A 12,862-nucleotide genomic window follows, 5' to 3' on the forward strand; every position below is an offset into this window, starting at 1 on the left:
CTACTTTATTCAGTGTTGGGTAATAAGAGTGTTCATTGTAGCAAAATCCCATGCATTATACTATCAATAGCAGGGCCTTACTGGTAGGTTCAATGGACCGTGTCGCTGCAATGCTGGAACCTCCGACTGTAATTCCCTGAATGTACGGTACTGATCTGATCCAAAACGGGCACAGTGAACAAGAACATGGGTTAGGTTGGAGTAGCCCTCGATATTATGACTTTGGGTTGTCTCAAAGACTTGAACAGATTAGGCTGCCCCCAAAATGCCGCCTCACGACTGGCCTATTCTCAGATTCCCAGAGCCATTTCTTGTCTTAAGGGAAACAAAAGCACCTTTTGGAGAAAGAATAGAGGGGGGGGAGGGAGGAGGATAAAGGGGCATGAGTCAATGGAACGTTCCTATGGAGAACATAAAACTACTTTGTCCATAAAATCCTGGGATTCCATATGGATACAAAGCCTACAAATCTCCTAGTCAGACAGGAGGTACTGAATGAATGACAAGAATGAGTAAGCACAAACCCACTCCACCTGCAAATCCAGGATTCCATAGCATGTAGAGACAAGTGTAGAAAACACAGATTTTATTGAATCAGTGACAGTTTAAACTCAGTCACATACAGTAAACCTTGTTCCCTCCTTAACCCCAAACCCCTTCAAAAATTATCATCAGAAACTGACCGCATCTTGCAGAAAAGCCTGGGGCAAGGGGGCAAGAATAAAAGACTGTTTTGCAGTCACAGATGTGCAGAAACACAAAAAGCCTCCCACAGACGGTGTGATAGTGGAGTTTTACATTCAAGTCAGGTATTTTCACATTTCATTGTTGTTCTTTTAAGAAGTTTGCCTCTGGATCCTCAATCTCAATAAAGCAAAAATATTGCCATAATCCAAGGTCACAAAGCACAGAGCGGCACATGAAGGAATCCTGACCGTGCTTGAATAAGGTTGGATGGAAGAAGGGAGTCAACAGCATGGGTGAGGAAAGCACAGTGTGGAGCCATGGAGTCTGGCAGAGCCAAGTGTTTGGGCAGTAGATGCCCAAAATTCTAGCTTAGTTTCAGCACAGGGTGAGTGGACATGTCAAACAGCATAGAAATGTTGTGGTTGTCGTTCCGACTACAAAGCCATCTGATTAGATGTCTGATATACATTAACGAAAGCAGCTCTATCATAGTTTAAGGGAATCACTAATACTAGGCACACACAAAAAGTGCATCAAAAAAAGGAATGCCAAGCATCAGACATGCCCAACTATGAAAACGCAGAGTATCTATTATACAGTTGTCAATAACACAAAACATAAAAACCGATATTACAAAAGGGAATGAAATTAGGAGTTTCTGGACAGCACAGGCACTTTCCTGAAAGACAGAGAAAAAAAAAAGTGGGTGCTGTACTCACAGACAGGGTAAAAATCTGGAACTCTAAAGAACATCTACTGCCAATCACACTGAAAAGGCCAGGCACAGAAATGTATTACATACTACACTGCCCAATATCTCAACATCTGTTTTTTCTGTGCATCACAGGACGATCCAAATGCAGCACATTACTGAAAACCAAAACGTTTCTAACCAACCATCATTCGGTCAAGAATCACCCCTTTGTTCCCACCCCAAACCAGTAAAGTCATCCACATATACCGGAGGCATCAAGCAAGAACAATTGGAATAAACCAAAACACAGCCAACCAAGCATCACTCAAAACATAGTAACCAAACAAACAACAACAAACTAGAACTTAACAATCCAAGACCACTACAACCACACAAGAGACAGACAAGACCATCCCAAGTAAGAGTTGCTGAGCACACTGTAAGCAAACATTCATCAGAAACAAGCTTTCTTAACCAACACCATCAGGTCTGAAATCATCCAAACCAAACAAACCAAGGCCACTAGAAAAAGTCCATGATGACCAATCAACAAACCTTGACCAGTGTAACCAAAAAGAAAGAGCAGACAAGCAAACACGAAGCATCAGGCCAAGACCAAACTACAGTTGCATAGCCACTGTTCCATTCAAAAAGCATTCAGACGAATGCTATGCCAATCAGCATTATCCTCATTAGGCTTACCCAAGATCAACTTGACAAACCCAAATTAAACTAATGTCATGCCACACAAAAGCAAATAAGTTAAGACAAACCCAACTTAGTAACAAAGAGCGATTTGGCCAAAGAAATTTCAATTGCCAAATGTTTCCCATGTCGGGAGTCAACGAGTAAAAGACAACCACGAATCATTTTCATTAGGCAAAACACAATTCAATCCACCAAGGAGGAACTCAACGAAACCATCTCAACAAAGAACACCTATCCCATACATGGTTATAAGAGTAAAACTTTTCAACCAAACAGGTGTTACTATAATATCCAAAGGTCCAACAAGCATCCTAGCTAGGGGGAACCTTGGACAAAAGGGATTTAAATATATCAAGATCATATCAATCAAAACCATCAAGGTAGGGCACCTAAAATAATATCACCAGCTGAAAACGATCCCAAACATCCAAAGGGCATCAAGCAAATGCCATCGAACAAGGTCACTAAGCTGTAAACCTTCTATGGGCCATAAAGTAAAGTTTGTATCCATCCCTAAACAGCCACCAGACACAGATCCTGAAAGCAGTCTACAGTCAGGCTACTTACACAGCAATGAAAAATAAATGCGTACAAAAGAAAAATCTCAGCCAAACAAATCCCCTCTCAACCAGCATAAAAGACAAGCAATTCAACTCATATGCACAAAATCTAATCTAACAGCCTGCTCGACAGACAACCTTAATATCCATATTAAAAAGGCATAACCTCGCATCCATCAGCACTGAAGTCAGGCAATACACATACATGAATCCGTTGGCAATGCACATAAACATTAATCAGTTGGATTTCCAAACTCATTATTTTAGTGGCAATAGGGTACATTCTTGGCCACGTCTGCATGATCTACAGGCAAAATAGAAAGTCTGACTGTATTTATGCATCAAGAATGCTGCTGCGTTGGATCACAAGATCAGGCAACATCCTTCAAATCCCTCCACAACTAAGGCTGTGCTAACAGAAGATGCAGAGGTTGTTTATGTATTCGGCATGTAGTAAGATACAGGTAACTCAGTCATATGGAAGAAGACAACAACAAACCCACAAAAACTAGGTTACAAACAAAAAGAATACAAATAATGACTTAAAATAGTAATAGTACACAAAGGCACCCAAGAGATTAAGCAGACTTCTTGCCCATTCATATAGGATATAGACAGAGCTGACAATGCCCATCTATCCTTCATTCTTTCTTTCTTCTTTCCTTCTGTTCTCCCTCCACCCCTTCTCCAGAACCTTATTCATCTCATGTGACTGACTAATCTAGAAGTGGAAGGGTGAAGGATTTGGGAAGGTAAAGCACAGAATGCTCATTGAACATCACATTAACTAAAAGTGAAGGGAGAAGAACAAGGAGCTTTGAGGGTGCCAAGCTAATATAAAAGGGTCTACTTCAGTCAGAAATTCCCAAAATGAAAAACACAAGTCTGAAAAAAACAGGCTTATGAATCTCCATTTTGGAAAAATTCCCATTATGAGGCAAATCCAATTTCATGGAAACAATCTTATTTTCGTGGAGAAAATATAGTAAGCTCCTGTTGGAATCCCATATCCAGTATATTTATATATATATATAAAAAAAAGAAGCGAACATACAAACTTCATACTAGTCCTAAAATGAATGGGCTTGGAAGAAAAATGTATTTAAAACAAACAGGGGAGTAGGGTATAAGAAAGAAGAAGAGGAGTCATGGTAGTCTTTTTTCCTATGTTAACTGTGACCCAGAAAGGGACGAATAGAAGAATGAAAGAAAAGAGCAGAAGAAGACAGCCGCAGAAGACAGAGGAAAAAAGAAGACAAGGTAAGTACAGAAAAGACAAATAGGGCAAGAAAACACAAAGTACATATACAAAAGGCAAGTGGCATATAGGTTTTTCGGTGATAGGAGAGGAGGATCAAAAGTCTTTGCAGGGATGTAAAGGTTAGGGAATGTCAGCAAATAAAAAAAAGGAGTAAGGGGTATAGGTGGATGGGGCAACCACCTTCCTGAAAACAAAAGATAAAAATAGCCCACATTGGATGGAGTAGAGAAAGGGAATGAACAAGTAAGGAGGAGGAGGAAGGGGGAATGGAAGCAGCAAGTTCTTGCCTCCATTCAAAGGCACACCCCAGGACAATTACGCATGTAATATTCCACAATGGACAGCGTCACCATATACCAGCATTCCAGTCAATTCACATCCCTATTCACAAGCTGCTAATTTAGAATAGAACCACAAAATAGCAGCAGGTCCCTCATCCATGGTCCTTTTCCTAAGGTTCAACAGATTCCCATCTCCCAGAGAGCCTTCAACTTTGTCCCTCATGTCATCCCATCCCACTCAAGCAACTCACTCCTTCCACAGGCATGTCAACAACTCCCTCCTTCCACAGGCATGTGGTAGAATACCTACCCAAGGGAGAAATATTCCCTATTGTCTTCCACAGGGATAACATAGCAATACGAGTTGGTGAGAACAAACCTTTTTTCTTTTTTTTTTTGCAAGCGGTTTTTGTTTTCGACCAAGGGGAGCAGACAGTCCACCACACTCTGGTATGCAGGAAGCTTCAGACCGAACACAACAAGGTATTTTGTGGGCAATGTTTTTTTGAGAGTCTTTAAACAAACACAAAAAAAAAAAATAACATACAACCATTGGATTGGCATTTCCCCAGAAATAACAAATGTACATCTCTATTGCAGAGAGCTGCAGTCTGGGTTTTGCCCCATCGCACGAAACCGGCAGAGTCCATTACAAAAAAGTAATGTTAATAAATAGATTTGTGGACGGTCTCGAGGGCCAGGCCATTAGAAGCATTCCAGGGCAGTCTCAGGTGGATTGGTTATAACTCGGTCTTCTTGGTCTCTTCTGGACTTGAGCGAGTCTTCTCCTGTGCAGTTCCTTTAAGCCAAAGAAACAAAAAGGATTAAAATCTAGAGTAAAGGAATCTCCTCTCAATCCCAAAATGTTTGCGGTAGGAGCCATTTATCTGCCACTACCACACACAATTCAAATAAAACAATGTACCTTCTGCAACTGTCTTTTCAGTCGATACTCCATCTAACCGCAGATTCCGCACCTTGTGAATATTCACCAGCCATCTGACTGGATAAGGATAATTTAAAAGAGTACTACTGTGACCCGGTATATGGAGTCTGCATCTCCACGCCGACATGGTTCTCCTCTGAAAGTGATAAGCTGAGCTGCATATAAATGTCACCAATGAGAGCTTTCTAGGCTATGCGCCCTCAGACGCAGAGCTCATTGCCAGATTGGTATGACCAGTGTGCGTATCTCTAGACTTGGGACCTTTTTAGATGAAAAAGAGTGCAGTTCAACAGAACAAGGAGGTGGAAAAGTTGGTAATGAATCTACAGTTGGAGAATCCACTAGGAAGAGTGTTAGTAAAGGTACAGAACTTGTTCTTCTGCAATAGATGCAATAGATGCAATAGCAGTACCACCAAAGGCGGTGGGCATGAACTGGTTCAGACCCCAAAGTTCTGCAGGATTGAGAGAGCAAAATAGTGGATGCAGAACCACTCCACAAATTTAATCAAACAGCTAGAATACACTGATATTATGGAGTGACGCCTCACTGCCAAGATGACATCAATGGGGGTAGGTTGTAGGAGATCAACTAACATCACTCAATCTCAAAACAGAGATGCAAATTGTGAAGGCTTGGGTGCAGTATTCTTCCCTAATGCTGCAACAGAAGATCCTCCTGAAGTAGCAGCTTGATCCAAGGACAGATGCTCTTGTGCAGGAATTAAGGGTACCACACTCTACTGGCCCAATTCGGTGCCACTCGGACTGAACTTGGTTGTCCTGATCTTCAGAACTCTGGGCAGAGGCAGTAAGTCCTACAGGAGTCCCAAAATCCATTCTGGAAGAAAAGTGTCAGAGAGAGAGAAGCTTTGGAAATTCCAATAAGCAAAACTGCACAAATTGTGCATTCATAAGGGGTGTGGAATTTATTAAAATATCTACTTGCCCATGGGGCAGGTTGATTCATAAGTCTACTTGTCCTGTAACAAAATCCACTTGTCCCTTTGGTTCCCTGTAGTGCGGTGACAAATTATGGCAGCAATCTCATTATATAAGAGCTGTGATATAGCCTCTCTGATTATGCCAGGGATCATACCATAGTAGTGTTTGAATACTGGCAATCCCCTTATGTTGCCACGTTTCCGCAGATCTACATACTGGGGCTAAAGGTAGTGGTAAGCAATAGTTCCAGGGTAAGAATGCCCTTTAACTTGCACACTTGCAGGGTTTTCAACAACTCTTCTCTAATTTGTTCCCATACTGAGAAATGTTGGAAATTTACTCCTGACAATGGCACACGTAAACCTTCTTCCAGAGTTGGGGAAAAAAGTGGTTGGAGGGAAAGTTAACTTGCAAACACTCCGATTTTCGCATGAGAAAATCTGCACATACATATTTGCTCATGCTAAAATGCAGTTCACGATTATTTGAGAGTACTATTTATTTTCCTACTTCTGTAAATTCTTGCGAATTCACGAAAGCTGTATAGCTGCACTTAATGCAAGGACATATACCAAGGGTGCACTTCTGAGACTTTCTTTAATAATTGGTCCACTAATTTGGTCTGGTGTTGACCATGACCTTTTTTTATTAAAATTATGTCTCTCTCTCTTTCTCCCTCTCTCCCCCCACCCCTCTCTGTATCAGCTGGCTTCACTGTGCGTGACAGCATTCAGCTCTTTCACAAGGAGCATATCAGCACATAAAGTTGTTTTGTTCAGTGCCACAAACTACTGTGGGCAGTGTGGTCTTTTTGAGACCCCAACTTTTTTTTTGCTTTTGTCAAAGTTTGTTATAATGGTGACGGCCCGGCAGCTCCAACACAAATAAGGTTTTACAAGTCACATTGACAAAACTAAAAAGCTGATAACCAATTTCAGACCTACTGGCTTTGCCAATGCTCACTTATTTTTGTTTCCCATAATCTTATTGAAACTGGTTATGCTGATTTTCCATTATGAATATTTTTGGGAAATACTAGCATTCATCAACACATATTCCTAAATTATGCTGCAAAGAAATGGTACCTGAAATTTTACAGTAGTTTAGCGAATTTTTTTTTCCTGCTTTCATTTTTTTAATGAATATTTTATTTTGAAAGCAAAGAATCATCAATCTTGCTTTCAAGCTTCTGCAAATATTTGCATCAAATCAGAGAGCATTCTGGGAGCATAATACATAGCCTCATATTGCTAAACATTGAAAACGTGTGTACACTTTTATACTGGAACCACTGTCAGTATTGCAGTCAGAGCTTACTTATAAAGTGGTAAAACTGACAGCCAAAGGGTTTGTGCTGCAGGGGGTTGGGCCTACTTGACCCAAGGACAAAATACACATAAAACGTGCTGCCCTTGACCCCAAACAATATGTCCTGGGCGTCGGGCTATAGGAATTCCACATCCCTGTGAAATTCATGGCAGTGGCAAAGAGATTGAAATTCATGGCAGTGGCAAAGAGATTGAGCAATGGGCACTCCATTTTTTGAAGCTGCCCTGTTCCACCATCAGGTCTAACTGCCATTTGTGATCCGCTAAGCGCCTGTGGCTCAGTATGTCGGCCGAGCATTTAAAGATCAGGTGTTTTGACCACCACAGAAATTCCTGGACAGTCCAACTACTTCAAGAGGCGCCGATCCTCCTGACACAGGGTCCAAGAACACACCTTTTCCTGTTTGTTGCAGTACCACATGGCGGTAGAGTTGTTCAAGATCACCTGTACCAGCCTTCCTTTCATGATGGCCAGTAAGCCCTTCAATACCAAGCAAATCCTCCACATCTTCAGCAGATTGACGTGGAGTCAGGCTGCTTCACCTCTGTCATCTTATATTCCTCTCCCCTATGGCCTCCCCAGAAGTAATACATCCATCACTACTGTCAATTCTAGGGGGGGTAAGGTGAGAGGTTACCTACTAATCATGGTGTAGCAGCCAACACAATAAATCGTTTTCAATCTCTTTTAAAATCTGGATAGAATCCCCTTCACAAACTCACCTGATGCTCTGCCCACGGGTGGTTTACCACTGCAGAGCCTGCATACGTGCTATGTTTCGCCAGTAGGATGCAGGAGGCCAACAACCTCACGCGCTACAGAGACCTCTACACTGAGATCCAGGACTGAGACAGAAACATCAGGATCATGGCTCGAATGTCCTGGACTAGTCATTCCCTGGGGAAGGCTCAAACTGCACTATATCCAGGATGGCTCCAATAAACTGGAGCGTTTGCAGGAGAGTCAGGTGTGACTTTGCCATGTTGATAGTAAACACCAATGATGTTGGGAGGTTCATAGTTTGGAGGCGGTTAACGAGCTTCTAGGGCGAGCCCACCTTTGTAGCGAGTAGTTGAGGTAGAGAGAAGACTGCAAATCAGACCTCTTAAGTTGTGCTGTGACCACAACTATTGTGAATACCCAGGGGGCAATGGTGAGGCCAAAAGGGAACACCGTGAACCGAACGTGCCTCTGGCCCACTGAACTGCAGGGGGCACTTGTGGGCCTGAAGATCAGGGATATGAAAATAAGTGCCCTGCATGTCCATGGCCACCATACGTCTCTGGGGCAGACAGGAACTAAGCAATCATTAGCCTATTGATTTTGTCCTCCGCATTAAGGCAATGAGAGGGCATAGATCTAAGATAGGATAGATTCCATCCTTTGTTGGTACAAGGAAGTAGCTGGAGTAACACCCACATCCTACTTCTGAATCCCAAACCCTCTCTATGGTCTACCACCCTTGAAGGAAATATCAGACCCTGCCTCTGACAGGGTGTCTGTGAGCCGGCAAGACCACACTAAAGTGGTTTTGCGGTTGCTACAGGGGCGCAGGACTGAGCTGCACATTGCCACTGTTGTCCTGAGCCCAGTCTCAGAGAACCATGGCCTCGGCCACGAAAGACCAGAAAGGCCTGCAGGGCTGTTGGAGAAGTCTGGATGTTATGAAATGGAAAGCCATGGAGGGGCAACAATGCTGGTGGAAATGTCTTCTGGGAGCAGAATGGTCTAAGTAACATGCCGTAGCTCTGCTATCCTTGGATCACTCCAAGGCAGAGTTCACTTTCTCACCAAAAAGACCAGAGCCAGCAAAAAGCATGTCCATTAAGGATGCATGGCCATCCCCCGAGCGTCTGTAGACCTCTTCCAATTGTGGCGTCAAAGAGCCACATAAGTACCCGCTGCTTGCCCTAAGCAGTCAGCTGTGTCCAATCTAGCATGAATGACACATTTGCACCTAGGCATCATCTTGTATAGCCTGGGTAAGAGATGTCTGAAGGTAGTCTGGAACAGCGGGTAAAACTTGTATCACTGTATTCCCATGAGAAAAATACAAGTCAAAAGACAGATGGCATTCGCTGACCTTGGGGCTAACAACGTGGGTGAGAAAACGATTTCCCAACATGATTAACCTGGGTAAGTCTTTTGCCACGTTTTCTTTTATATATGAAGGTGACCACTTGTGAAAGAAGTTCCTAGCAGCACATGTTAATTTGACAAAAGTAATTTGGGTACATTTAGGTCAGAATAATTTAAGAGATCAGCTACACAGCACAGACTATCAAGCGATGGTTTTGTTTTTTTTAAATTGATGTGAGAACGTTTTTACATGTAGCCATGTAGGTGTAGACCCTAGCACCTTAGTTTTCCCTATTGCGCTGCATATGTAAGTTAACCTAGAAACAGCTGACAAAAACCATTCAGTATTACTGTGATGGGTCAGCAATCGCCCGCCACGCACATTAAAAACTATTGAGAACTTTTTAAAATTACAGGCAACTAGAATAAATGTCATCTTGGCAAATAAATACGTTTGAGCATCTATAATGGGGAACAATTTAGTTTAATGAATTCTTCTTCCATTTCATTTAGGATACATGTCTTTTGATTTAGGGAATCCGGTTACCAACAACGTGGAGTGAACAGTAATTTTGAAAACGCATAACATTCGGTATACACAATATATTTATTCCTTTTTGAAATACAATACAATATGGGAATTTGGCAACACATATGGTTACTTTTAAGAAAATGTATAATTTACAGACCAGGATTACCACGTTGGTCTTGGTTCTTGTCATTACTATACGGTTACAATTTATATTCCAGCTATTGCTTCCAAACATTTTTCTGTTTCTTTCTATGTATTATTATTTATACATGTTTTTTAATTTAAAAACAGTCTGTACTTGAACGCTCATCGTTTTAATCCTCATATTAGGGTTTATCTTTTTTTTGTTTTCATTCTTGTTATTATAAAGGTTTACTGTTGTGACACTTGGTTAGCTGTTATAATTAACATAATTATTTCTTTGACTCTGAAGAAGCGACCCTTGTATTTTGCACCAGTCACAAACCATGTGTTAGCCACCTTTTCAGAAAGAAGTCTTCTTTAACAATGATTATTAGCACATAAACAAAACATTATCAAAATTAAACAAATGCCTGAAGAATTTCTGTTCCTAAAACACTTTGATCTTGACCTCAAAACAACTTGTCCTCATTCAGTTTATGCACAGCAATGAGTCTCTGCAGGCATCTACTTGTTGATGACATAGTGGACGAACCTTGAAATTCGGGATGCGCCGGGACCAAGCTCGGAATTGGATCCAATGGGGATCAGAAGTTAAATGGATTTTGTCCGCTCAAAAATTATGGCTATATATTCCTCCTTGGAAACTTCTAATGTTGATGTCCCCCTATCAGTCCCTCCAAATCCTCTCACCCCCATTGTAATAAGTCCATAACCACGGCGGAGGTACCCAAGTTACTCACCCCACCCCCTCTACTGAGCGTACGGAGTTCCTGTTAGGGGGAATTACGTCATGCTCCCCGATGGAAGCATGCCCTTTGAAGATCTGGTAAATAGGAAGGGAGGCTATTGTTCCCCAACTCACTTCAGTACTTAATGCAGCTATCTCAGTGGGACAGTGCACCTTCCCCTGGAAGACTGCGGTGGTCAAGCCTCTTTTTAAAAAGCCCTAGCTGGATCCAGCTGAACTAAAGAACTATCGCCCTATTTCTTTGTTACCAGCTCCAGCTAAAATTCTGGAGAAACATCTAAATTTTCACCTCAGTTCGTATTTGGAAACACCAGCTGCTTGATAGTTCGCAGCATAGTTTTAGAAGTAATCACAGCACGGAGACAGCATAACCTCAGTAATCAATAATATCCGTGTTCAGGTTGATGCAGGGCACACCGCGCTGTTGATTCTTCTTGACCTTACTGCAGCCTTTGATACTGTATCTCCCATGAGACTGGTCGAACGGCTCAGGGAGCTAGGGGTTGGGGGCACGGCCCTCAAGCTACTTACCTCCTTCCTTAGTGATCGGGCACAAATTGTGAAAATGTACGAGTTAATTACCTTCGGTAACGATGTATCTGGTAGAGACGTTGTCTAGCCGCAGATTCCTCAACTTAGAATATCCCCAGGCGTCCGACTGGATCCGGAATGGTTTTTTGCAGCAGCATCTCTGCGCGCCGGGAGATGGCGCCACACGACCCCACCCAGACGTCGTCCACGTACGTGACGTCAGCAAGGTCATACAAGTCCCTCCTGGCACGCTGACGTCAGTTTTCTTCAGAGAAACTTTCCGCGGCACAACGCAGAGCCACCAACAACATACTGTGAAAGTATGGGAACAGTGTGGGTGGAATGAAAATACCTCAATGAAGGATGGTGGTGCAAGACACCATCATAAAAGACAGAATTAGACACTGCCGACATAAGTGAAAAAGCTGAGAGAAAGCGCCCCGCAAGCTAAGCGAAGACCCCAAGTGCAACAAAGGAAGCCCCAAGTGCAACAAAGGAAGAATATCTCAACAGACAGAAATAGACTGTCATTACCATGTGGAACTGTGTCGTCCAGCAAGAACGGAGCACAGAGAGAACAGTCCACTGCAGGAAGGTATAAAAGACTGGCGCTGCCCCTATAGTAATGGAGGTCTGAAACAGAGGTCAACAGATCCCCAAAGGACGACTGTAGAGGGGACCTGAGCCAATAGAGAAGGTGGGAGGGAGGGAAGGCAGCAGGAGAAGAAAAGAAAAAGAAGATGAATCTCCTGGTGCAGGTGAAACAAATGGCACCATTTTCCAGGAAGAAACCCCTTGGAGAGAGTCAGCTGTATATGGCAATTCTCAAAGGGACGCGACAATGTGAGCACCCATGAAAGAAAAACCAATGGTAACTGAAAGAGGCCAGTGGAGAACCCCACTTGTAAGGTCATCGCAGAACGGGGAGGCTGGGAGGGTGTTAAGGAATCGGGGGCTAGACAACGTCTCTACCAGATACATCGTTACCCAAGGTAAGTAAATCGTACATCTGATAGAGACATCTAGCCGCAGATTCCTCAACTTAGAATAGATGAACAAGTTACTTACCTTCGGTAACGATGTATCTGTAAGAAACATTAGTTAGTTAGATTCCTCACCTTAGAATATCCCCAGGCGTCAGACTGGATCCGGAAGATTTTTCGTCAGCAATACCCCTTGCGCGTCGCTAGGCGTCGTCTGCGGCTCCGTGTCCGTCGTCGGCGTACTTAGACGCCGCCCTCGCGCGCTGACGTCAGTTCTTGTACATAGCTTTCCGCGCCAGGAACGCAGAGCCATGCAAAGACCGACACTGGTGCCAAAAAATAAAATCTAGGGGCCTGAAAAGGATAACCTTAACCCTAGATGTCAGTTCGCAGAACGGGGAGGATGGGTGGGTCGGTGAGGAATCTAACTAACTA

The 12,862-nt window shown here is 42.9% G+C and overlaps 1 protein-coding gene across 4 annotated transcripts in view; it reads right to left on the minus strand.

Annotated features, from left to right (window-relative positions):
* Nucleotides 1-571: 571 nt before the first annotated feature.
* Nucleotides 572-12,862, minus strand: part of HYOU1 (hypoxia up-regulated 1) — a 210,247-nt gene continuing 197,956 nt past the window's right edge. For 2 of the 4 annotated variants that reach the window (XM_085645895.1, XM_085645896.1), the window contains exon 25: nucleotides 572-4,990. In XM_085645895.1, the coding sequence (XP_085502021.1) occupies nucleotides 4,932-4,990 (59 nt within the window). In that variant the 3' untranslated portion in view covers nucleotides 572-4,931. The remainder of the gene's footprint in view (nucleotides 4,991-12,862) is intronic. The other 2 variants (XR_014978996.1, XR_014978997.1) reach the window with 1 other exon arrangement.

Source organism: Triturus cristatus, chromosome 3_1 (genome assembly GCF_964204655.1).
Source record: "Triturus cristatus chromosome 3_1, aTriCri1.1, whole genome shotgun sequence".
NCBI classification, from domain to species: domain Eukaryota; kingdom Metazoa; phylum Chordata; class Amphibia; order Caudata; family Salamandridae; genus Triturus; species Triturus cristatus.